The 27,660-nt window shown below is 45.5% G+C and overlaps 1 protein-coding gene across 2 annotated transcripts in view; it reads right to left on the reverse strand.

Moving 5' to 3' along the window:
• Positions 1-27,660, reverse strand: part of TRMT11 (tRNA methyltransferase 11) — a 145,700-nt gene that overhangs the window by 114,546 nt on the left and 3,494 nt on the right. The window contains exons 2-6 of one of the 2 annotated variants that reach the window (XM_077486939.1): positions 27,064-27,129; positions 20,550-20,623; positions 19,617-19,698; positions 19,448-19,540; positions 11,260-11,394 (exon numbers count right to left, since the gene is read on the reverse strand). In XM_077486939.1, coding sequence (XP_077343065.1) covers positions 11,260-11,394; positions 19,448-19,540; positions 19,617-19,698; positions 20,550-20,623; positions 27,064-27,129 — 450 coding nt within the window. Of the gene's footprint in view, positions 1-11,259; positions 11,395-19,447; positions 19,541-19,616; positions 19,699-20,539; positions 20,626-27,063; positions 27,130-27,660 lie in introns of those variants that run through there. The other variant, XM_077486940.1, reaches the window with a different exon arrangement.

Here is a 27,660-nt window from a genome sequence, read left to right on the forward strand (position 1 = left end):
CCAGCTCTTTGACTGGCTGGAGTCAAGTGATGTCACTCCCGCGCAAGCCGTCAGTCACTGCCCACGCTGGTGGAAGAAACAGCACGGTGGTCCGTTTCTTCACAGAGCATGCGCCGATGACAAAATCAGCACACTACAAGTGAAATACCTCCCAAACGGCGCACGTTTAGGAGATATTTCCATTACCTATAGGTAAGCCTTATTCTAGGCTTACCTATAGGTAAAAGTGACCAAAAAGTGTTTACAACCAATTTAAGGTGCGGCTCCCCCTAGTATTCATCTTCCCTTACACTCACCTTCTATTCCTATTCCAGTGCAAATATACACACACATATACACATTATATATATATATATATATATATATATATATATATATATATATATATATATATATATATATATATATATATATATATACACACACATACATATACATATACACACACACTAATACATACACATATACATACATATACACCGTATTTTTCGCTCCATAAGACGCACCTGACCATAAGACGCACCTAGGTTTTAGAGGTTGAAAACAAGAAAAAAATATATATTCTGAACCAAATGGTGCACTAAAATATTTTCCAGTGCCCATTACCATAGAAAGTATTGGCAGGGTATTGCAGAGTATTGGCAGGGTATGGAGGGATGGCTGTGACTGCAATTGTCACAGAGCAGTGCTGTGTGCACTACAGATGCAGCCCACAACGCTGCTGCCATCCGATCTCTCCCCTCCACTGTACAGATCTGTACACAGAGGGGAGAGAGGAACCACCATCATGATGGAGCGATCACATTGCAAACGGCGGGTGCACCAAGATGGCTGCCGCTCTGGAGCTAGGCCGAAGCCGCGGCCTTTCCTAAGGCCGAGGCCGCGGCCTTTCCTAAGGCCGAGGCGTGCTCCGGAGCGTGGCGGGGGGCGGTGCCAAGCGTATATTCGCACCATAAGATGAGGGCACATTTTCCCCCATATTTTTGAAAAAAGTGCGTCTTATAGTCCGAAAAATACAGTATATGTGTGTGTGTGTGTGTGTGTATGTATATATATAATATATGCGCACACCCATACATAGACACACATAGACACACATACACACACACACACACACACACACACACATATATATTTATTGATAATATCTTACACCTTACAGTATAGTATGCTTCTAAAATCTATCCTCTATTCCTTTCTTTTAACATATATTTACATATGGTGATTTCTTTAAAGCAGTTGTAAACATCAGACATCAAATATGAACAAAGCATATAGTGTGTACTTCTCTCAATCCAGAGCACTAATGCCGCATACACACGACCCTTTTTCCCATGAGAATAAACTCTGACGGTTTTTCCGGAGGAGTTCCAACGGAATTCCGCTGAAACTGTCTTGCGTACACACGATCACACCAAAGTCTGATCATTTAGAACGTGGTGACGTACAGCATGTACAACGGAACTAGAAAAAGGAAGTTCAATAGCCAGTAGCCAATAGCTGCCCTTGCGTTGTTTTTGGTCCATCGGAACAGCATATAGACAAACGGTTTTCCCGATAGGAATTGATTCCGTCAGAAAGATTTTTTAAAAATCTTGCTGTTACGCCCTCATGCGTAAAAACAGCACTCTATCCTTGTGCATTATCAGATACGGTTCTTTACAAGAGAGGCCCGCTAATTCTGATACTCTTCTGGCAGAAGAAATGGCCACCAGAAAAATGTATTTCCTTGTCAACAGAACTAAGGGAATTTGATGTATCGGTTCAAAAGGCTGCTTCTGTAAAGCTGACAGAACCAGATTTAAAAATAGGATTTTTATAACAGCTTACCTGTAAAATCCTTTTGGAGGTACATCATGGGACACAGAGACTCAGTAATTACTGATGGGTTATAGGGTATCACTAGGTGATTGGATACTGGCACACCCTAGACAGGAAGTTCAATCCTCCATATAACCCCTCCCCCTACTGGAGGTACCTTAGTTTTGTAGCAAAGCAATATAAGTGTATTAGAAGAGGAGAGGGACCTCTGTGTCCCGTGATGTACCTCAAAAGAAAAGGATTTTACAAGTAAGCCGTTATAAAAATCCTACTTTCTTTCTCGTACATCACGGGACACAGAGACTCAGTAATTACTGATGGGATGTCCTAGAGCAATGCTATCTGAGGGGAGGGGAACCACACAACATAGGGTGTAATCAGACCGGAGGACCTTGTACCGCTGCCTGCAGCATATTACGCCCAAAGGCGATGTCCTCATGCCTTCTCACATCCACCTGATAAAATTTGGTGAATGTATGGACTGATGACCAGGTTGTGGCCTTGCAGATTTGAGCCATGGAGGCCTGGTGATGCACTGCCCACGAAGCACTAATAGCCCTAGTGGAGTGCGCCTTGATTTGAAAAGGCGGAATCTTTCGCTTCAAACCATAAGCTTGAACAATTACTTGTCGAATCCATTTAGCAATGGTAGATTTTGACGCTGCCTGTCCTCTCTTAGGACCCTCTGGCAATACAAATAAAACATCCATTTTGCGAACCTGAGCAGTCGCTTCCAGATAGGCTTTGACTGCTCTCACTACATCCAAAGAATGTAGTGAATTCTCTTCCATAGAGCAGGGATTTGGGAAAAAAGGAAGGCAGAACAATATCTTGGTTTAGATGAAAACCTGAGTTCACCTTCGGTAAAAAACTAGGGATGAGGGCGTAACAGCACTCTATCCTTGTGCATTATCAGATACGGTTCTTTACAAGAGAGGCCCACTAATTCTGATACTCTTCTGGCAGAAGAAATGGCCACCAGAAAAATGTATTTCCTTGTCAACAGAACTAAGGGAATTTGATGTATCGGTTCAAAATGATGCTTCTGTAAAGCTGACAGAACCAAATTCAAATCCCAGGTGTTCAGAGACGCCTTAACTGGAGGATTAAGGCGCGTTATCCCTTGTATAAAGCTTCGGACCAAAGAATGCGAAGCAAGTGGACGTTGAAACAGAACCGATAAGGCCGAGACTCAAGGCCAGTTTCCTCTCTAACCCATTTTGCAGAAATTCGAGGATTCTGCTTATGACATTTTCTGGGGTGCCAACCCCTGGATTCACACCAGGAGACATATGCTTTCCAGACGCTGTGATAAATCATTCTGGGAGCTGGCTTTCTTGCATTAATCAAGGTAGATATCACAGGGCCCCAAAGCCCACGATTCTTCAGAATGTGGGTTTCAATAGCCAAACCGTTAAATTTAGCGTTTGTAAGGTAGGATGGAATACCGGTCCCTGGGATAGCAGGTCTGAACGGGACGGTAGAGTCCAAGGAGACTATTTCTGCATACCAAGTTCTTCTGGGCCACGCTGGTGCCACCAGAAGCACTGACTTCTTCTCCTGCCTGATAGTGCAAAGAAGTCTTGGCAGTAGCAGAATAGGAGGGAATGCATTAAAGCGGGAGTCCGCCGGGACTCCGCATTTTTTTATTTTTTTTTAAAAGCCAGCAGCTACAAATACTGCAGCTGCTGACTTTTAAAATAGTGACAATTACCTGTCCAGCGCGCCTGCGATGTCGGCACCCGAAGCCGATCTCTCGATCGTCTCTCGGGTGCTGCCGCTGCCATCTTGGGTATGGGAATCAGGAAGTGGAGCCTTTCGGCTTCATTTCCCGGTTCCCTACTGCGCATGCGCGAGTCACGCTGCGCAATAAGGATGGACCCGCTGCCTCTGGGATCTGTGTGTTTCCCAGCAGGCAGCGGGGCATAATCTACGCCCCTTTCCGCAGAGAGCTATCCCAGAAGTGGGTGCAGATACCTGTACTGTACAGGTACCTGCACCCCCCTCCCCCCTGAAAGGTGCCAATTGTGGCGCCGGAGGGGGGGGAGGGTTCCGATGAGCGGAAGGTCCACTTTAGGGTGGACCTCCGCTTTAATCAGAGAGAACTGATGCCATGGAGTTACCAACGCATCTGTCCCGCATGCAAGAGGATCCCTCATTCTTGACACAAAGTTGTCGACCTTGTTGATGAACCTGGATGCAAAGAGATCTACATCCGTAAACCCCCCCCCATCTCTGGCATATGGCCAAGAAGACGGGGTGAAGAGACCATTCCCCTGGGACTAACTGCTGGCGGCTCAAGTAGTCCGCCTGCCAGTTCTCTAACCCCGGAATGAAGACTGCCGATATGCATGGCACGTCTTTCTGCCCAGATTTAGATCTGGTTTACTTCTCCCTGAGCAGCACAACTCTTGGTGCGCCCTTGGTGATTGATATAAGCCACTGCTGTGGCATTGTCAGACTGGATCCTGACAGGGCAACCCTGCAACCTGAGTGTCCAGGCTTTTAGGGCTAGATACACCGCACGGATCTCCAGAATGTTGATGGCTAAGGCCCTCTCGGTCTTGGACCATCTCTCTCGGACAGTCGACTGTTCCAGGACTGCCCCCAACCCGAAAGACTGGCATCTGTTGTTACCACTGTCCAGCTAACTGGTAAAAAGGATTTTCCTTTCCACAGATTTTCAGGTATCAACCACCAGCTGAGGCTCCAAAGCGTTGTAGGGGACAGATGCATCAGAAAATCTAACGCCTGAACCTTCTTGTTCCAGGCCAATAGGATACTGTTTTGCAGTAGCCTTGAATGAGACTGAGCGTAGGGAACTGCTTCGAATGAAGCCACCATCTTCCCCAACAACCTCATACAAAGAGGACTAGAAGGACCCTTCTTTGCCCTGACTACCTGAATCAGTTCTCTTATAGCACTGATCTTTGCTTGGGGTAGGAATACCCTCTGCTGGGCTGTATCTATGACCAGACCCAAATACTCTAGTCTTCCTACTGGTTTTAATGAAGAATTCTCTAAGTTGAGGACCCAACCTAGGCATTCCAGGTAGTTGATTGTGGTGACCAAATTTTGGTCCAGGCGGGCTACCTGCCAGTCTATCAAGAGCAAGTCGTCTAGGTATGCTATTATTGTTATACCTTGGGCCCTTAATCTGGCCAGAGGAGGTGCCAAGATCTTTGTAAACACCCGAGGTGCAGTAGCTAGCCCGGAAGGCAGAGCTACAAACTGAAAGTGGCATTTTTCTACTTCGAAACGCAGGAATTATGATGAGCAGGGAAAATAGGTACAAGCAGGTCCGCATCCTTGTGTCTATTGACGCCAGAAGTTCCCCTCCTTGTAGCATAGAGACTACTGATCGGATCGATTCCATGCGAAAGGACCGTATCTTTAGAAATCGGTTTAGATCTTTGAGATCTAGAATGGGTCTGAAATCTCCATTTGGCTTTGGTACCGTGAAAAGGTTCAAATAAAACCCCATTCCCTGCTCTTGCATGGGAACTACCATGATAACTTTTTGCGACAATAGTCGCTCCAACGCTAGAAGGAGAGACTTCTTTTTCTCTGGGTACATTTGATCTGAGGAAACAAGAAGGGAATTCTCGGAATTCTAGTTTGTAACCTAGAGTTATTGTGGAGACCACCTATTTGTCCCAAAAATTCCTCCTGCCAGAGCCCTAAGAACTTTAGTAGTCTTCCCCCCACTCGAGTGAGCAGGGGCTCCCCTTCAAAAGGAGGTCTTAGCGTTTTGTCTTGAAGACCTTCTCCCCCAGGACTTCTTTTGTCCCTGGGGTTGACTCTGAGTTTTAACCTTTGAGCCTGATGGAGTAGGCCGTCGTGACTGCCTGGGGGCTGATGACCCTGGCACTGGAGAAAGCGCCCATTTAAAGGAGGGATGTTTACTCCTTTTCTTGACTGGTAAAAGGGTGCTTTTCCCACTAGAGATCCTTTGGATATAATTGTCCAAATCCTCTCCAAACTGTTTTGCACCACGAAAGGGAAATCCCGCCAGGAGTTTCTTACATGGCGATTCGGCTGACCAGTTTTTCAGCCATAAGATTCTATGCATGTGTACCAATCCAAGCGTAAGGCGAGAGGTCTGAAGGATAGAATCTCTGATAGCATCAACAGCAAAACACAAAGCTGCTGGTAGGTTAGCTAACCCCCGGCTTGCTGTTCAGGTAAAGCTTTAAGCACCTGTTTAACATGGTCTCTCAAATATTGACAGACTCCAATCGCTGCCACTGCAGGTTGAGCTACTGAACCTGCCAAGGAGAAAATATTTTTTAATAACAATTCCATTTTCTTATCAGTTGGATCCTTAAGCATCTGAGCATTGTCAACAGGACAAAATCAGGCTTTTGTTTACGGAGGAAATGGCGGCATCAACTGCCGGTATACCCCACATGTTAGTAATTTTTTTTCTCCATAGGACAAAGTGTAGAAAACTTTTTAGGAGGGAAAAAAAATGTTTATCTGGGTGATCCCACTCAGAATAGATAAGCTTTTCCAGCAAACCATGAACAGGAAAAGCATGTGAAGTTTGAGGAGGTTTCAGTGAACCCAGAGAAGAAGTGGGTTCTTTAACTGACTCAGGTACGGGTAACTTAAACATGGAACGGACCAATCCAGAGCAAGAATTTGCACCAACATCTTCTCATCCTGAGAAGCTGCAGAGGGCCCTTCTCCACTAGATTCCTCAGAAGTGGAATCAGTCTCCTCCCGGTCCTCTGAGGAGGATTCCTCTCCTTTATCCCAGAGTTCCTCACTCTGAGGGTCCTGGGTGACAGAGGTGGGCCTAGTCAGTTTTCTTCCACTGAGTGAATATGCGATTTAGGCCACTAATCTTTCCTCTAAACCGTTTATGGTTGAGGAAAAAACCTGTGTAATGTACACAGGGGCTGAATTGCCAGAAGCAGCTACAGGCCCTGACCCTGGCCAGCCCCCCCGGGTCCTGCAGGGGGAGAAGGTGCTGCAGAGGGGGGGTCCTCAGAGCCTGAAGGAGACCCCTTAGAGCCCCTATTCTTCAGGGTACTTGTACCTCTTCTACCCATAGTGCAAAGCAACAAAAGGTAGAGGTTCCACAAAAAAATGCACTGACTGCTGAGCACTGTAGTTCAGCAACTGCCGCTGCTAACAAGACTGGTGCCTAAGTAAATGCTGCCTGGGAATGCCTGTCTCTTCCACACTCACATGCGCCTGTCAGCTCTGTGTCCCTCCATAGGCTGTGTGCATCTGAAAAAGAGTGCACTTTAAAGCCTGTGTAGCCTAAGGTATGTGCTTTTGGCAGCCCCCGGTGGCGACTATAGACATAGCATACTTTTACTTAAAAGGAGAAAACCTAATAAAATTACCTTATCCAGCTGCAGGGTCTGAATAACAGTCCCAATCTTCACCTCTCGCGGTGGGCTCTGTTAGGAAAAAAACCTTCAGAGACTGGGGCCCCCTTGAATATGAAAGTTCTGGGCCCCTAAAGCACCCTGCCAGGAATATGGCTGAAAGAAAACAAATACTGAATTCCAGGGTCCAGCTCTCTAAAAAGAGAAGCGTTACAGGTAAAACCTTGTTTCTTCGGACACGAGGCCCGGGTACCATCCAATTCGGCCTGGAAAAGACACTTTGAATGGATCGGTTGCATAGCTGGCCCCAGTAAGGATATTCCAGCGGAGCTCAGCACAGCACATCTTTACTTGTGACCAACACCTAAGACACTGGCAAAAAAACTGGAGGTACCTCTAGTAGGGGGAGGGGTTATATGGGGGATTGAACTTCCTGTCTAGGGTGTGCCAGTGTCCAATCACCTAGTGATACCCTATAACCCATCAGTAATTACTGAGTCTCTGTGTCCCGTGATGTACAAGAAAGAAACATTCTATTTCTAGGTCCGTCACAATTATAAAAAAAAAAAAAAAAAAGTCCGCTGAAGCCCACTCACGATCGGAATATCTGATGAAATGATTACGTCTGACTATTTCTGCCGGAAAGTCCCTTCTGACAAGTTTTCCTAACACCAAGAGAAAAAAGGTGGCAGGGGAGGGAGCTCCAGCACACAGCCAGTGACTGACAGCTTCATCTCTCCTCCTGTCCATTCCCTCCAACCAACTCTCACTGAGTGCTTTAGAATGTAAATTCAGCTCCAACCCCCCCCCCCCCCCCCCCGCTTTCTGACAGCTTAGATGAGATGTATAAATTCTGCATTTTGAATGGATGTACATCGAAAAAGGCTGCAAATAAGTGGGTACAACTAATATAGGAGGACTTGTTTCATCTCTATGTATCACCTTAGGCCAGTCACTTCACTGGGTATATGTAAGGGTTTACAACTACTATTAACTACTAGTGTATATATTTTGCTTTTAGTCCTTTTTATAAGAACATATTGCTCTTGACTTCTTACGGTCCTCAGAATAACATTCTCATTTATATACCTGTATATTATGGTCCTCCATATCATGATATTGTAGTTCATGTAATGCATGACTGCCTATTTATATTCAGGCTGTTATATCGGATCCCATAGAGGCTGTGACCTGATGGGGGGGGGGGGGACCTAGAAACACAACCATAGCAATGCCACAGCAACCACACAATTCAGTGACCAAAGCGTAAGCTTGCTTCATAGTTGTGAGGACTTCAATATTACAATATCTTTACAGCATCTTGGGCAGTGTGACTTTATTGTCTAGTTAGGAACCAAATTTTTTGATTCTGTGACTCAACAATGAGTCATATGACAATGCACTGTAAACAAATCTAATAATAAAAATGGCAGCCCATAGAGTTCTCAGATTTCTTTTAAAGAGGAAGTAAACCCTGATGGGTTTTACTTCCTTTCTTTTTCCCTGCAAAGTAAAAGCATAATGTGCTAGTAGGCATTGCCATGACACACTCATATACATGCGTAGATTTTCGGACGACCGAACATCCATTTTTTGTGTCATGCTAGTCCTCATGTTGAAAGTGAAGAGGTTACTCACAATACAAAAATTTTCCTACGACAGAATACGTCAGAAGTCACGTAATGTGTTGAATCGTTTTGTATGTATTCTTTTGTTTCTGAGCGTGCGTAGTCTTGCTGTTACGATGTTGATGAAACGAAAGTTGGATGTTGAGTTCACATCTGACAAAAATTTTATAGTCTGCACATCCAGCTTTTGTCTGACGAAAAAGCAAAAATCAGCTGTCGAAAGCACCGTATGATCTGAAAATTAGCAGATTGTTCGTCGTTCAAATATTTCCATCCAATTTTCACATTGTGTGTATGGGCCTTTACCCGCAAACGAAGCCTGCTCTGTCCCCGCTGCAGGCCGCATCCATGTTCGCCCCTCTTCCTTCCAGGGCATTGGACTCCGGCTCTGTGACTGGCCGGGGCCACGTGATGCCATTCATGCGCATGTGCGTGGGAGCCACCAGCCACGGCACTCACTACTGAAGAAACAGCACAGGGGCCTGTTTCTTCACAGCACATGCGTCAATGACGTCATCAGTGGAGTACAAAGTAAATATCTCCTTAAAGGCGCACGTTTAGGAGATATTTACAGTACCTATAGGTAAGATTTATTATAGGCTTACCTATAGGTGCAACTTGCAAATTGAGGTTTACAACCTCTTTACTTGTGCTGTCTAAAATATCTGGTTCCCTAGCTGCCATGACTACCCTTTGACTTTGAAAGAAATATGAAAAGTCAATCACAGAAAAAGCATGCAGAACAAATGTTCTAATTTTACCTGACCTGTGCTATACTTGTTTTTTTGTTCAGTATTTTTATCCAGAAACAGCTAGGAAATTCATATTTTCAAAAGCAATTCAGAAGGCAGCCCTGGTATTGAAAACCCACACAAGATCATGTCCTTCACTATTATTGGCTTTTGCTCTAACAATCAAAAAAAAATAAAAAATACGCCGGAGTGGATCGCATGTGCTCTGGCTACTGCAGACTCTACCTCTAGCTCTGTAACTAAGGGTTTGCACCTTGGTACAGGCTTTTAATTACATAGCTGGTGGAAGTTTTAAGTGTGGTGATGTCATGTTCCCCATTGCTGCAGGAGAAAAGCTGGCGAGGAGGGTGGGGGTCTGTGGACTCTTACATGAAACATGGTCTGAAAGTTGTAGTTAACATTTAAAGCGGAGTTCCACCCAAAAATAGAATTTACGCTTTTCAGAATCCTCGTGCCACATTTGGCACCTTTCAGGAGGGAGGGGGGGAGCTCCACCCGAGAGCCGAGGGACAGATTGGCTTCGGGTGCCAACATCGCAGTATTTGTAGCTACTGACTTTAAAAAAATAAAATAAATGCAGCAGAACTTCGCTTTAAGTTTAGAACTAAAAAAAACACTGAAAACGAACAGGGAAATCATCTAGGAGTGCATCAAAATGACGAGTATCTCAATGCATTAATCTGACAAGAGACATCAAAAAGTACCCAGTGATTTTGGGCTGTTCTGATTACCTCCATTCAGGATTGAACTAAAACATGCCCGTGCCACTGTCAAAATTAGCACTCATGTCTCTAATGCCACGTACACATGAGCGAATTGTCCGGCGTACTTAGTCCGGCAAACAATCCGGTGGATAGTCCGGCGGACTTTCTACCGAACGGACTTGGCCACACACGGACACACAGAAAGTCCGGTGTTTGCTAGCGCGATGACGTACAGCACATACGACGGGACTAGAAAAAGGAAGTTCAATAGCCAGTAGCCAATAGCTTCCTTTTTTCGTACTTGCTTCTGAGCATGCGTCATTCTTAGTCCGCCGGACTAGCATACTCACAAACGTATTGTCCACTGAAACCCAAGTTCGGCGGAAAGATTGGACTGCAAAACTACTTTCTAAGTCCGCCAGACTTTACACTGGAAAAGTCAGCTGAAGCCCACACATGATCGAATTCGTGTGTACGCGGCATTACAAAACCTGGTGTTGCAGTATGCAATCTCACCTACTGCTGAACTGAACATATTTATTTGTTCCACACATTTGATATTCGTCAGTTTGACACAGATTGAGCAGTTTAACCACTTTAGTACTGTGCTATAGCCAAAAAATGGCTACAGCGCGGCTCTCTGGGAGGGTGTCCATGAATGTCATCCCAGAACCCCGCCCCATGGGCACCGCTGATCGCAATCACAGCTGCGCTTTACCATGTGACCAGCTGTGTCCAATCAACATGATTTTTAGCAGGATATCAGAGGCACATTCACAACCTATTAACCTGATAAAATGGATTTGTGTACCCTGCATAAAAAAAAAGATTGATAATAACTCAAATAATATTCATATGTAAATAGGAACGTGCTTACCAGTGATTGTAGAGTGAAAGTAAAAAGCAAGTCTGACTCTAACCAAACATACTTCAAAGGCTATCCAGAGTAGAAAATTCAATTCTAATAATGATAGTAACAGTCAAAAATGGTTATATAACTTGTGGTACTCACCCACCGGCCAAAGTAGATCAGCAATGGGACTTCAGGTGCATTGTTTGGGTCTTGACCATAATCCTCCAACACATAGAATATATGTTCTGCATTCTGTAAACTCACTCTTCCTTTAAATGGTATGAATTCCATCCCCTGTTTCATTATGTGAAAATAACAGATTATTCCATATTCATTACAAAATTTATTGGCGGGACTAAAACTGTTACTTAAAGAGGAACTGCGGTCTGCTCACATAATTTGTAATAAAAACATCTTTGTCATTCTGAAGCTTCCCTCCCACCACTTTGGATATTATTTTATATATACTGTGATTCTGTACTTGCCAAATATGCTGCAAAAATCTCCCTCCACTGAGTCTGGCTGCAACCATTTTAACTGTGGGCAGCTGAAGCTGCTGCCTGTTCACTTCCTGGATTTACACACAGAGGCACATCTCCAGCTCTGCAGCTCTCATTGGCCCTCTTATGACTCCCCCCCCTCCCTTCCTGGTACACTCTCAGAAAGGTGAGAGAGAGTGTTGTGCATGATGTCATAAGCCTAGGCTAATGACCAGATAAGAAACAGGAAGAGGGCTGTAGAAGGTATTTACTGGCAGAAAAAAATATGTTTTACTATCTAAAAGTTAAAACAACAAGGGAAGAAGATTTCACATATAGAAAGATGAAAAAAATGACTGAAATTCCGCTTTAACAAGTGCAATTCATTTTTGGTTGAGGAAGACCCGCTGGTAACATTTTACACACAAGCTTAAACAGAATATTGGGTTTCCTCTCCAATGCTGAACACATGTATCTTAAAAAAATAAGACTATGCGAGCCTCTTCTTTATTTTTTCTGAGTTGCTGAAAAGAAAGTCTGCACTCTGAAGGTGGAGAAAGGAATAAGGCCCCTTTAACACATAGCCTGTCTGTTTTGACGGACTCCGTTTGCTCAGCGGGGATTGAGCCATTGATCTCCGATGAGCAAGCGCATGACTGGTCCGTCTTCGTTCACTGTGCGGAGACAGACCTGTCAGGGCCCTGCTGTCCTCTATGGAAGATCGGATGGAAATGGATTGCCTGTTCGAATCCATTCCATTTGTCTGGATTTGGCAGACCGGATCAGATAGTGCTGGATGTCAGTGGACATGTTACATCTGACATCAGTCATTCCATAGAGATGAATAGAGTGTCCAAGCAGGTCCAGAAAAGAATAGGTGGACCTGATCAAACAACATGTGTGAAAGGGGCCTAAAAAGAAAGTGGATCTAGCTAAAATGCTAGCTTTCACCAACTTATAAATAAGTGGTTAAAATCACCTGGCGAGTGCCTATTCCTTAGGGTGCACTGTGGTAAACCATAAAAAATAAAAAATAAAAATAAAATGGTGGAAGAAAAAAATAGGATTTTTTGTACTCACTGTAAAATCCTTTTCTCTGTAATTCACCGACCGGCACAGCTCCTCTCTTAGCCATTGGCTTGTTACGCGACCTTTAGGAGAATACTAGGCATTACATGTTATGTAAAACACAGAACTTTCCAGTTCTGCCCAAGGGACGGTCCCTTAGGCAACAACCCCACAGCCTGCCATTCAGCCATCAGTACGTCAACAGGCAGTATAACGTAAAGAAAAACAGGAGGGGCGGGTGCTGTGTCGGTCGGTGAATTACAGAGAAAAGGATTTTACGGTGAGTACAAAAAATCCTATTTTCTCTTATATTCATCGACCGACACAGCTCCTCTCAACCATTGAGACGTCCCCAAGCAGTGCCAAAACGAGGGGTGGGAAAAACAGCATAAAAACTTTATCCACCATGGCAAGTGGGAACTAGTGTAACTTTACCCACAAAAACAACAGTGCGTGGAACAAACCATCACAAAACCCACAAAACCAGGGAACCCGCAACAGGAGGGACCGCACCAAAAACTGTGGAAATGAATGCAACAGTGCATTAACGTAAAGGTACTGTGTTTTTACCCCAAAAAAAAAAAAAAAAAAGGAAAAAGGGAAAAATTGCATACACAATTGCAACTATACAGCCGCCTGCAAAACTTTGCGGCCAAAACAGGCAGCCGATGCACTGACGTCTACCTTGTAGAACTTGGTAAACGTGTGGACTGACGATCAGGTCGCTGCTTTACACGCTTGAGCGACAGACGCTTGGTATCAGAAGGCCCAAGACGTTCTGATTGCCCTTGTGGAGTGGGTCGTGAACGGAAAGGGGGGCACCTGCCCCTTCAAGGCGTAGGCTTGTACTACAATCTGTCTGAAAATGGTGGCCGACGAGACCGTCATGCCTTTCTTTGTACCAGCCACTGAAAAAAACTGAGTCTGACTTCCGGAAGGGAGAGCGTGAAGGGCCACCTCCTTAGGATGTGTCGGCTTAGGACACAAATACAGTAACACAATGTCCTCATTGATGTGAAAAGACCACTTTCGACAGAAAGGACGGTTGCGAACACAACACCACCTTATCCTTGTGGATCACCAGATTGACCAGCAAGTTGCCCTAAGCCGCCAGTTCTGAAACCCTCCTGGCCGATGTGATGGCCACTAGAAAGACCACTTTCTGGGAAAGAGTCAACAGGGGAATCTCCCTGATATTTTCAAACTGCGGTTTTTGAAGCGCCGATAACACCAGTTTCAGATCCTACGGGGGGTAACGGTGGGTGCACCGGAGGGACTACATGTCACACCCCCTGAACAAAAGTACTCACTAGTGAGTGAGATGCCAAAGGTCGTTGAAAAAAAAAAAAAAGACAGCCAGGGCTGATATTTGTCCTTTAATGGTGCTTAACGCCAATTTCTGGTCATTCCTTGCTGAAGAAACAGCAGGATCCTGGATATAGAGAAGGAGCGTGGATGCCATCCTTTCTCCTCACACATGGAGATGTAGGCCTTCTAGGTACGATGATATATCTTCCGGGAAGATTTCCATGCTCTCAACACCGAGTCCGACAGACCCCGGTTCCTCATCACCTGGCTCTAAATAGCCATGCCGTTAAAACCAGCGATGGTAAAGCAGGATGGAAAAATCGGACCTTGAGACAGAAGGTCCTCTCGTAATGGCAGTCGCCATGCGGCGTCTGCCACCAGACGCACTAGGTCTGCATACCAAGGATGCTGAGGCCAATCTGGGGCAACCAGAATTACCAGGATCCCCTCGACTTCCACTCTGCGAAGCAGACGTGGTAACAGTTTTAGTTGAGGAAAGGCGTAAATCAGCTGGTACTGATCCCACGGAGCCACCAGCGCGTCTGACATGTCTGCCCACGGATCTCTTGTCCGGCACACGAATCTCGTCACCTTCCAATTGAAACAGGAGGCCAGAAGATCCACGTCTGGCATTCCCCATCGCAGGCACAGTAGCCTGAATACCTCCAGATGCAACACCCATTCTCCTGAGTCCAGCATCTGGTGACTTAGGTAGTCCGCCTGCCAGTTCTCCACTCCCGGGATGTAAATGGCCGACAGGGCCGGTACATGTCGCTCTGCCCACCGAAGTATGCGAGCGATCTCCCGTGCGGCGGCTGAGCTTCTTGTTCCTCCTTGGTGATTGACGTATGCCACTGCAGTGGCGTTGTCTGACTGGATCCTGATCGGACGCCCTTGCAGTCCCATCGACCATGTGGAGAGGCATAGCCTGATCGCTCTTAGTTCAAACAGATTGATCGGCAACTTGGATTCCTCCGTCGACCAGAGGCCCTGAGTCGACTGAACCCCCGTCACTCCACCCCAGCCGGTTAGGCTGGCATCCGTTGTGATCACTGTCCATTTCAGAGGTAGGAACAACTTCCGGACTGAAGCACCGGGGACCTCAGCCACCAGATCAGGGAATCTCTGACCAACTGGCTCACCTGGATCTGTCGATCCAGGAACAACGGAGATTTGTCCCACTTCGTCAAAATCTCCTCCTGCAGAACTCTGGTGTGGAACTGGGCATACGGTACTGCCTAGAAGGAGGCCACCATGAGACCCAGGACTCACATGCAAAAGCGAAGCGACGACCACTTGCAGTTCATCAGCAGTTTTACAGCGGCTCTGAAAGTCTGCAGCTTGTCTGAAGGGAGAAACACTCTCGCTTCTCTGTAGTCCAGCAACAAGCCTAAGTACTCCAAACTCTGAGTTGGTACTATCACTGACTTTTTTATTTTCAACAGCCACCCAAATTCTTGCAGGGTCTGCATGGTGATCGCCACATCCTCTTCTAACTCTGAGGTGGAAGAAGCTCTCAGGAGGAGATCGTCTAGGTATCCCATGATCGCGATCCCGCGTTGCTGCAGCAACGCCAAAACAGGAGCCAATACCTTGGTGAATACTCGGGGGGCTGATGCCAAACCAAAAGGGAGAGTTACAAACTGGTAGTGGGCTTCTCCGACTGCAAACCGCAGAAACTTTTGATGCCAAAGGCATATGGGCATGTGCAGGTACGCATCCTGGATGTCTAAGGACGCCAGGGAGTCTCCTTGATGGAGTACAGCGACTACAGAGCGAACCGATTCCATTCTGAACCTCTGCACTTTCACAAAGTGATTGAGGGCTTTTAGTTTCAAAATTGGATGTACCCCTTCCTTCTTGAGAACTAAAAACAGGTTTGAGTAGAACCCCTGGAAATGTTACGATTCTGGAACAGGTACAATCACCCTGCGATTCAGCAGGTCCCTTACTGCCCCCAAGAGGGCTGCCTGGCGATCTGGAAGAACGGGTATGCTGGAGGGGAAGAATCTGTTTTGGGGCCAAGAGAGGAACTCTATCTTGTAGCCGTAGAAAATCAGATCGCAGACCCATTGGACAGACAGTCGGGAGGACCACTGGGCTGCAAACTCCTGAAGGCGACCCCCCACCCGAGTCATGGGTGGGGGCAAACCTTCATGCGGTAGCACTTTTGTTCGCAGGCTTGTTAGGCTGGGGACGTTTTGCCGACGCTCCAGGCGAACGAAAAAGCCGATTGTGAGCGGAAAAGGAGGGCCCTTGCCTACGGCGTGGTTCCTTAGCCTTCCTGGCCTGTGGGAGTAGTGTACTCTTACCACCTGTGGCATTTTTAATAATGTCATCCAAAGAGGCTCCGAAGAGCCGGTCGCCAAGGAAGGGCAGATCCGTCAGGGCTTTCTTGGATGCCTGGTCGGCGGACCAGCATTTTAACCAAATCAGGCGCCGCAATACCACTGCTGACACTGAAACCCTGGATAAGAATATCCAGGGCCGCATCACAAACGTACTTAAGGCCTTACACTAGTTGGTCTGCTAGTTCCAAGCAGACAGGAGAAGCCTGTTATTCTCCCAATTCGTGGTGCAACAGTTTTGCCCACTCAGTTAGTGTCTGCGACACAAGTGCGGATGCCAGTACTGGTCGCACGGCTGACCCCACAACCGTAAACAAGGAACGAGCCACTGCCTCGGCCTTCCTGTCCGTGGGATCCTTAAATGCAGGAGTCCCCTCTACCGGGATCGTGGTTACTTTGTTTAACCTGGATACAGGAAGGTCAACCACTTTGAGAAGGCTCTCCTCAAAGGGGTAATGTACCGCCATGTATTTGGGAACCGAAAAGGTCAGTTGCGGTCGACCCTATTCCTTGTAAATGAACTTGTCAAAATAAGTCAGATACGGGAACACCTTCGGTGAAAGGGCTGGCTTACGGGACCCAAAAGGGACCGCTACATCAGCAGAGGTATCTGCTGGCTCCTGAATTTTAGAGTATCATGCACAGCTGTGATAAGTGCTCGAACAAGCGCTTTGTCGTGCACGGACCTGGACGGGGACTCGTCCTCACTGTCCGAATGGTCCTGGGTCAGCGTCATCTGAAACGACGGGGGCAGGGGCCGCTTTTTAGTACCTTTGCGCCCACGCACTGCCTCCATCTTGTCAACGAACTAATTGAGGAACGAACTGAGCATTCCGCAGGTGAACCGGTTGCAGTTGCCTGGATTTCGGAGGAAGAAACACCCTGCCCTGTCTGCCACCTGAAGGGGACTTATGACAGTGACAGTCCCACCCTCCTTACTGCTGCCGGCAGAGGGGCTCTTTCCTGCAGGACTCGCCACCCTGAAAAGTTCTGCGCTATCCAGCAGGTAGGGCCTGTGGTCTCTGTTGGCTCCCAGGTGCAGAGAAATCCGCTCTGTGTCAGTGATAGCTGCTGCTAATGGTGCTCAAACCGCTCTGCAATGTGCTCAGGCTCAAAGGAAATGGCCGCCCAGCGTCCAGTATAAGGACATAAAAAAGTGGGAAAATGTCCGCCAGAGCACAGGGACACATGCTGCCGCTAGAGAACGCTGAAAAACGTCCAATATAAGGACAAATCACAGGGAAAATGGCCGTTAATGCCCAGGAGAGCATGCTTTCCCTTGCCCACACCCAAGATGGCCACTGATGCTAAAACCATGAGGGACAGAGCTGAACAAATGGCTGATCACTGCTGCAAGGGACACAGACACAGCCTCACAGGCACCTCCAGGGACATGAAAAACAGGACTCAGGACACAGCCAGCCAGCGCAGCCCCCCCCCACAGGTGAAACCCCCCCCCCGGAGAGCCCCTGGACAGAGACACACACACACACACACACACACATCGTTCAGCAGCCACATGTAGCATCCCCCACAGGGAGGGAAGATAGGGACAGGGAGAGAAGAGAGGGAGAGAAGAGAGGGAGGTGAGGGACCCCCGAATCGACTTCCCAGGGAATGCCCAACTGCTCAGCCCCACCGAGGCAGGGAGAGCTGAACTTACCAGTCCTGAAGAGCTGGGAGACATTCCATTAAAGACCCACTCTCTGATCAGTACAGGGTGGCTGCTGGCCTTGGCACACTGTGACGCAGACATCAATAGCCCGGTCATATGTGCGCCCAGGAGCATAAAAGCTCACCAACCACCTCTGGAGCTGAGGTTTCATCGTGGCCGGCCTAGCACGGAGCTGCGACCTGAACGCACTCGATGGACAGGCTGGGGAGACTACAAGGATAAGGGTATCCAGCCTGTCACCCAGCCAGCTGTTGATAGCAGATCACAGGATCTATCATCTTGTGCAAAAAGCCAAGCTTCTGCAGAAAAAAAAAAAGACGGACTGATGGGCCCGTCAGGGTTCCTAGGTCCTTCTCCTTCACTAGGCAAAATAAAATTGATGACTGCATGGCATGCTGTGGGGCTGTTACCTAAGGGACCGCCCCGTGGGCGGAACTGGAAAGTTCTGTGTTTTACATAACATGTAATGCCTAGTATTCTCCTAAAGGTGGCGTAACAAGCCAATGGCTAAGAGACGAACTGTGTCGGTCGGTGAATATAAGAGAAAAAGGAATAATTGAAAATTGTTTAAACACATTGTACACTGGGCACTTTATTTCTAAGGACACGGTTTTGGAAGAGGAAACTCATCTTTATGACATGGACAGATTTATTTTGCATTTGTACTTATATATGGTCATGGCAGATTATAACTCTTACAAATCCAAAGTCTCATTTGTGATAATTGTATGATGGTTGAGACACTTTAAAAACACATACTTTGTATCTATTAGATTTGAGAACATACACCGCTCCTGCCCATTGAAATCAACAGGCACCGATGCAGTAGCACCAATTTTAACCCTTTATTTGGCCACTAGCGGGGGTGAAAAGTTCCCTGCTAGTGGCCAAAAAGCACTGCTAAAATTAGCAGCGCTTTACCGCTAACGCCCCCCACCCCAGGGTAAAAGTAGCTTTTAGGCATCTACTGGGTCTAATCCACCTGCACCTTCACCCCTCTGCACTAGATGTCTAGTCCATAGACATGGGCACAATGGGTACAATGCCTACCATGCCTAAAGAGGTAAAGCCAGAAGACAGTGTTCTCAGACATTTCCTAAAGTGGTAGCAAAGGCGTTTTTGTTTTTTTTACATTTCTACACACAGGTAAGCCTATAATAAGCTTACCTGTAGGTGCAGTAAGTATCTCCTAAACGTACACCATTTAAGAGATACTTACTGTAGCAGCGCTGGTGATGGTACCAGCGTATGTGCACTACGCTCTCTATGTACGGTGTGCTGTCCATAGAGAAAACAGTGCCTTGGCCATGACTACCATGCATGCGGCTCGGCCCAGTCAAATGGCTGGAGTCCGTTAAACCACAAGGAAGCCCAGGTGAAGTTTAAAGTAGTGGCAATTTAACTTGTACATTCCCCTTATCACTTCTTCACAGAGCAATGCATGTCAGAAATAAAGAAGGATTACTTACATCAATCTTCACAAGTTTTTCTGTCTGTGTTAAGGTCTTATTAAAAGTGTGAATGCTGATTTTGTACGTCGAGTTAGGTTGAAGATAAGGTACCTAAACGAAATAGTGAAAATTACTAACAGAACACAGGCAGAAATGCAGATAAATATATGTCATTGTATTTTCTTACCATCCTTTCCGAATGATAGCTCTGGATGGATTGCTTTAGTTCTGTTAAATTTCTACCATGACCCCACAGCTCAAACAGAGATCTAAGGAGATTACAAAATTCTGTGTTTACTGACTAATCATCTCGTAATTGGTTAACACAGGCTAAAAAGCAATAATTAATTGGACTTTTCAATAACTTTACAAGCATAAGTAAATATCTGACGAGTCAATATATCCAGCAACATTATTGTGTTTTTAAAAAACTGCACCTATTGTCATTCAAAAGCAGTCTTTCAGCTCCCAAATATGACTTTGTTTAGGCTGCGAGATATTATGTCTGCTGCAGGCAGGAAGAAGCACTTCCTCAGTCTCCCCTGGCCAAAGAAGGAGACTGCCACAGCTTCTGAAAATGCTGGTTGCCCAGGTGTCATGCTGTCCCTAGTGCTTTGAGTAACTGACCTGAAATGCATATGTAGATAAGGACTTCTGAATATTCTTTGATATACCTGATCTGCATACTTAATCCAAATAATCCACTCAAAGTACTGGAGCCTAGTGTCATCAAGACAGCCAGATAACTAGCATTTTCAGAAGGAGATCAGAAAAGGGGAGTCCCTGCCTTTAAACGTACTTTAAATGAAAACACAATTTTCCACTACACAAACAATAATGTCTAGCTGGTCTGTGGCTTATTGCTGAATTGTCTTTTTAATAAGCTGAACTCCAGGATTTTTTTTTTTTGATGTGTGCTCAAACAATCATAGGCCAATATCAATTCCATTTAGTTTAAAAATCCTAGTCTTATTCATGCCAGAGCTATACATCCGACATTGCAGGAACAGAGCCAAGACAGTGACAGACTCCCCAATGTCCATCTAGAAAACATCTTGTATTGTAGTCACAGAATCCGGACACTAGGTACAGTGGAAGATGGCCATTTACCAAGCCTTACTTTGCACAAACCGTCCGCTTCATTATTTTTCTTGCCAATTCCTCACAAGGGATATTGAGCACACAGAATGGAGACTGTGAAACAAAAGAATACAGAAATATTGGTAAAAATTGTAATGCTCAACATAGACATCCTGCAATGCTAAGAAAACATTTTAATAGATCCAAAAACATTCTACAATTCTCGACCAGATCAGTATTGTTTAACTATTGAATTAGAGCCATATAAGTCGTTTTTTAGCATAAGTATCTAATCCCACTCAGTACATGGTAATAGATTTCAAATATACAGCCATAATATATACAGTATCTCACAAAACATTTCACAGTGACAACACTGAAGAAGTGACATTTTGCTACAATGTAAAGTAGTGAGTGTTCAACTTTTATAACTGTAAATTTTCTGTCCCCTCAAAATAACTCCACACACAGCCATTCATGTCTAAACCACTGGCAACAAAAGTGAGTACATCCCAAACTGGGTCCAATTAGCCATTTTCCCTCCCCAATGTCATGTGACTCGTTAGTATTACAAGGTCTCAGGTGTGAACGGGGAGCAGGTGTGTTACATTTGGTGTTATCACTCTCACTGGAAGTTCAACATGGCACCAAGACCCTGAAACTGAGCTACAGCATGGTGGCCAAGACCATACAGCAGTTTAACAGAACAGGTTCCACTCAGAACAGGCTTTTTCATGGTCAACTAAAGAAGTTGAGTGCGTGTGCTCAGCGTCATATCCAGAGGTTGTCTTTGGGAAATATACGTACGAGTGCTGCCAGCATTGCTGCAGAGGTTGAAGGGGTGGGGGGGGGGGGGGTCAGCCTGTCAGTGCTCAGACCATACGCTGCACACTGCATCAAATTGGTCTGCATGGTTGTCATCCCAGAAGGAAGCATCTTCTAAAGATGATGCACAATAAAGCCCACAGTTTGCTGAAGACAAGCAGACTAAGGACATGGTTTACTGGAACCATATCCTGTGGTCTGATGAGACCAAGATAAACTTATTTGTTTCAAATGGTGTCAAGCATGTGTGGCAGCAACCAGATGAGGAGTACAAAGACAAGTGTGTCTTGTCTAATGTCAAGCATGGTGGTGGGAGTGTCATGGTCTGGGGCTGCATGAGTGCTGCCAGCACTGGGGAGCTACAGTTCATTGAGGGAACTATGAATGCCAACATGTACTCTGACATACTGGAGCAGAGCATGATCCCCTCCCTTTTGAGACTGGGACACAGGGCAGTATTCCAACATAACGAGCCCAAACACACCTCCAAGATGACCACTGCCTTGCTAAAAAAAGCTGAGGGTAAAGGTGATGGACTGGCCAAGCACATCTCCAGACCTAAACCCTATTGAGCATCCGTGGGGCATCCTCAAATGGAAGGTGGAGGAGCGCAAGGTCTCCAACATCCACCAGCTCCGTGATGTCATCATGGAGGAGTGGAAGAGGACTCCAGTGGCAACCTGTGAAGATCTGGTGAACTCTATCTCCTAGAGGGTTAAGGCAGTGCTGGAAAATAATGGTGGCCACACAAAATATTGACTCTTTGGGCCCAATTTGGAAATTTTCACTTAGGGGTGTATTCACTTTTGTTTTCAGCAGTTTAGACATTAATGGCTGTGTGTTGAGATATTTTGAGGGGACAGCAAATTTACACTGTTATACAAGCTGTACACTCACTACTTTACATTGTAGCAAAGTGTTATTTCTTCTGTGTTGTCACATGAAAAGATAGAATACAATTTTTACAAAAATGTGAGGGGGTGTACTCACTTTTGTGAGATACTGTATGTATATGTGTAAGAAGGAAGGAAGGAGAGGGGGGTAAAATGTAAGATTTTGAGAAATCTAAACTGTCTGTGTTGCCAAACGTACTCCAATATGAAACCCCTTATGCAGCTGGGAACAGAGATTATGTGTTTAGAATGTTTTTATATGTATATACAAATGTTTTGCCTTTCATTTCTATTTTAAACTGAATGAGGTGAGGATTTACATATACTTTAACCACTTTACCTCCGGAAGGTTTTCCCTCCTTCAAGTCCAGGTCATTCTTTGCTATTCAGATCTGCGCTACTTTAACTGGCGATTGCACGGTTATGTAAAAAACTGTACCCAAATTTTTAGATTTTTTTTCACACAATTAGAGCATTTTTTTGGTGGTATTTGATCACCACTGGGATTTTTATTTTTTATTATATAAAAAAAACAAAAAAAAAAAACACCAACAATATTTTCTACTTTAGGTTATGAAACATATCCAATAAAATGTCTTCATAAATTTAGGCCAAAATGTGTTCTGCTACATGTTTTTGGTTAAAAAAATAAATCCCAATAAATGTATATTACTTAGTTTGTGTGAAAGTTATAATGCATACAAACTATGCTACAGTATATACACTGGAATCAACGTAGCTATAGACACTATACTGTAATGGCGGTGATCAGCTGCTTTTACTGGGACTGTGATAGGGTTGCGGGAAATCTGGCGCTAACTGGTTGGGAGGGTCATTAACGGACACGGACGTCGCTAGTGACACCAATATGCAGTGATCAGTGCTAGCACTGTACTAATGATGCTGGCTGGGAAAGGGTTAACATCTAGGGGCAATCAAGGGGTTAACTGTGTGTGTGACAATGTAAAATGTACATTTTGTGCTGCTCTTAGTTTGGCCTTTTTCCTGCCTGCTTTTTAGGGAGAAGAAACAGCCAGATCGCTTGTTCCCTGTTTACAGAGTTATTTTTGTAAACACAGACGTGTGTGTGATTGGACAGAGCCGACCAGCAGGTTTCAGTCAAAACCATCGGCTGAAATCTGCTACCCCACGCGCCACAAACCTGAACGAAGGCTGGTCCCATACACGTACGCGACTGTGCCATTACCTGCCACCACCGCTCGCAGTATACATACTATGAGCAGTCGGCAGGTGGTTAATATACCGGTGAGAAGGTAACAGCAATGAAACAACTGATTTGCAAGCATAATCCTGCCACTGGCACCTCTAACCTTTCAGACCAACTGCTCACCTTTGTAAGGAAAAATTGTGGGAAGGTCTTCCTTTCTACTAGTGTGAGATCGCCAGCCCCTCAAGCAGAGGCACTGATGTGCAGTTTCCTAGTTTTAACATAGGATGGGGAAACGTACAAGGAATGATATGACATACATATGTAGATGTGTCTCCCGATCTCCCTAAGGCTTCAGTACAGGTATACATGTACTCTTAATAGGGTAATAAAATTTGAACCACTACAAGAAAAATAGCTCAAGCACCCAGATTCACCTTAAATGAACTTGTCCTTCAACAAATCACATTCACCCCACCCTCAACACTGATCTCGGTAAAGAGCCCCTGATGGAGGCTCTTTACCACATGATTAGCTGTGTCCAATCACAGCTGATCACGATGTAAACAGGAAAAGCCGTGTATCGGCTTTTCCTCACTTGCGTCTGACAGATGCGAATAGAGTAGAGCTGATTGGCGGCTCTCCTGACAGGGGGCGTCTCCACTGATTATCAGCACAGCCCCCCGCCCCCCAAGAATGCCCACCCAGGACCACCAGGTATGCCACAGTACCAACAGCAATGCCTGCCAGTGCCTCCATATCAGTGATGCCCATCAAGGCCACCCATCAGTGCCCATCAGTATGGCCTTTCAGTGCCCATCTGTGCCACCTATGAGTGCTGCACATCAGTGCCACCTATGAGTGCCCATCAGTGCTGCCTATCAGTTCTCATCAGTACCACCTCATCAGTGCCCATCAGTGAAGGAGAAAACTTAGTTATTTACAAAATACAGAAACAAAGAAAAACTTTTCTTTCCAAATTTTCAGTCTTATTTGTTTAGCAAAAAACAAAAACCCCAGGAGGTGATCAAATACCACCAAAAGTAAGCTCTATTTGTGGGAACAAAATTATAAAAATTTTGTTTGGGTACAGTGTAGCATGACCGCGCAATTTAAAAAGTGACAGTGCTGAAATCTGAAAATTGACTTGGGCAGGACGGGGGGAAAGTGCCCTATATTGAAGTGGTTAACTGATAATTGTGCAGGCGTGCGACACTGTACCCAAAAAATGTATGTCCTTTTTTTCCCACAAATAAAGCTTTCTTGTGGTGGTATTTGATCACCTGTGTTTTTTGGGGGTTTTTTTCCCGCTATAAACAAAAAAAAAAAGACAAACGATTTTGAAAAAAAAAATTATATATATATATATATATATATATATATATATATATATATATATATATATATTTTTTTTTTTTTTTTTTTTTTTTTTACTTCCTGCTATAAAAAAAATATGCAATAATAAAAAAAAAAAAATTACAAAAATCGCATTTCTTTAACAATTTAGGCCAATATGTATTCTGCTACTTTTTATTTGGTAAAAAAAAAAACAATAAGCGTTATATTGATTGGTTTGTGCAAAGGTTATAGTGTCTACAAAATAGGGGATAGTTTTATGGCATTTTTTTTTGTTTATAGCGGGGTTCCACCCTAAAGTGGAACTTCCGCTGATCGGAACCCTCCCCCCCTCCGGTGTCACAATTGGCACCTTACAGGGGGGAGGGGGGTGGAGATACCTGTCAAAGACAGGTATTTACACCCACTTCCGGGCATAGACTCCCGTGGGAGTCTATGCCTCTTCCTGTCCTGCCACGCTGTCTGCTGGGACACACACGGGTCCCAGAGACAGCGCGGACAATTCCTATTGCGCTACGCGACTCGCGCATGCGCAGTAGGGAACCGGGAAGTGAAGCCGATTCGCTTCACTTCCTCCCTCACCTAGAATGGTGGCGGCAGCAGCCGAGAGATCGATCGGCCTCGGCATCGCTGGACCCCGGGACAGGTGAGTGTCCATTTATTAAAAGTCAGCAGCTGTAGTATTTATAGCTGCTGGCTTTTAATATTTTTTTCCCCAGTACAGTCCCGCTTTAACTAGTAATGGTGGCGATCTGCGATTTTTAGTGGGACTGCGACATTGCGGCAAACAGATCACCTGACATTTTTTTACACTTTTTTTGGGAACGAGTGACATTATTACAGTGATCAGTGCTAAAATAATGCACTGACATTGTACTACTAACACTGGCAGGGAAGGGGTTAACATCAGGGGCGATCAAAGGGTTAACTGTGTTAGTGTGTTAAAGACAGGATCTTTGTGTGATCCCCCGTCAGAACGGAGATCTGCCTTGCTTGCACAGGCAGTAACAAGTTCACCCCCCCCCCCCCCCCCCGCACTGATCCTCATGGCAGGATCCCCCATACGCCACTTGCAATGGCAATGTTAGCCCCCTCCTCAATTCCAAACTGCTCCAAGCCCAAATTCTCCTACTTCCTGTACTCTGGTGATAGACAGGGAGCAGCAGCAATGACATAAAATATCACCGGCTGAGCTCATCTCAGCACACACTCAATCCTGCTCAGCTCACATCTTCCTCCTCCACGCGAGCCGGTGAGCAGGTGGAACAGCGGTGGGATCCGCATTCCCGCCCACACAACAAACAGCAATAGCTTACAAAGGAGTCTCTGCCTCCAGGTTGTTCTGCTGTCCTGCACCAGAGCCCCTGAAACTGATGGAGGAGATCCAGTCCCACAACTGGAGGGAGGATTTTACTTTGTTATTTCAGCCCTGCACTGTGCTCTGTTCTGAATGACAGGAGTGACTCCTGTCATTCAGGTAGCTGGAGAGGGGAGCTCTCATTGGCTCTCAGTGCCCCCCAGGGCATGTACCCCTTCTGCCCACCCCTTGTCTTGACCCTGCCTGTTCTATCCAAAACAAAATGAAAAGTTTTGCCTGCCCTTGGGTTTTAAGACAAAGCTTTAGGACAGGGGTGCCCAACCTTTTGAAGAGCAAGGGCCACTTAGGCGACTTGGTAACCGATCATGGGCCACAATAAGCGGAGCGGGTGAATGGCATATCCATGTCCACTCTGCATTTGCACAGACGCAGCCCACGATACTTTTTGGTGGATCGTATTGAAGGTAGAACACAAGTCGGTTTATGTTTGCCACTACTTAGAGGTAAATGGAGGGTCCAATTGGTCAGACTGACCATGTGAAAGCGGTCCAAGGCTGCCTTCACACTGATTTACCCGCACCACGTGTGCAACGCAGTTTACCTTTGGCTTTCCTGTAGTTTGCAATAGACTTCTATTATATTCTGCAGGTTTGGTGCACTTTCAGAAAGCTCACCAAACTCGCAGGTAATAATAGAAGTCTATGGCTCAGTGCAGGTAGGTAACCTGCAGGTAAACTGCTCTGCACTTGCAGATCAGTTTGAAAGCAGCCCAGTAACCACTGCAGAAAAGATATGCCCATATATACACTGTGATTTTAGTAATAAACTGACCTTTAATAACAGTATTCTTTCTATTCTACCCCAGAGCAGGAGGTTGTGGGCCCCATCAGAGGGCTCCGCAGGCCACATGTGGCCCCCGGGCCACTGGTTGGGCACCCCTGCTTTAGGACAAAACAGGTGTCCTGACAAAGATAATTAAATGTAAATGACATACCTTTCCATGGTCATCAGGAATATTACTAAAATTTCCCCCATAGAGAGAGATTAAAGACTGGATTTCCTGTGGGGGAGAAAAAAAAAAGGATTTATATATTTAAAAGTGGAAAGGAAAATCTTTTAGAAATGAGACAATGCATGTACAATCCTAAACCACTGTGCAATGTACTGTACAGAACCACAACACATCTGGAGGTATCCAGCACAATATTAGGGCAATCTAATATCCCTACATTCATTGACATTTATCACTAAAAGGGTTCAGACTAATTCATAAAGCATGTCTGACACTCTTTAGGATTCCAGTATGCCGTTGCACAACAAATATTGGTGCAAACACAGGCCTGTCTCTATAAGCCAACTTAGTGTCAGTCCTAAGAACTTGCAGTTTGCATTATCTTCAAACTGGACATAATTGTTTTTGAATTCAGTCCAGACAATGATGCACTTTTTGGGAAAGCTACCCAAACTGGGCTTTTTGAATCTTGTGCAGGAACTTTTAAGGGGTGAAACCTCCTGAAAGGCGGACATTCTGCGAATGGATGAATGTCACAATCACAGGACGGCTTGCATTCAGTGTAAAGAATACAAGGTT

The sequence above is a fragment of the Lithobates pipiens genome, unplaced genomic scaffold (assembly GCF_037356315.1).
Source record: "Lithobates pipiens isolate NorthernLeopardFrog02 unplaced genomic scaffold, aLitPip1_a1.2 Scaffold_18, whole genome shotgun sequence".
NCBI lineage: Eukaryota > Metazoa > Chordata > Amphibia > Anura > Ranidae > Lithobates > Lithobates pipiens.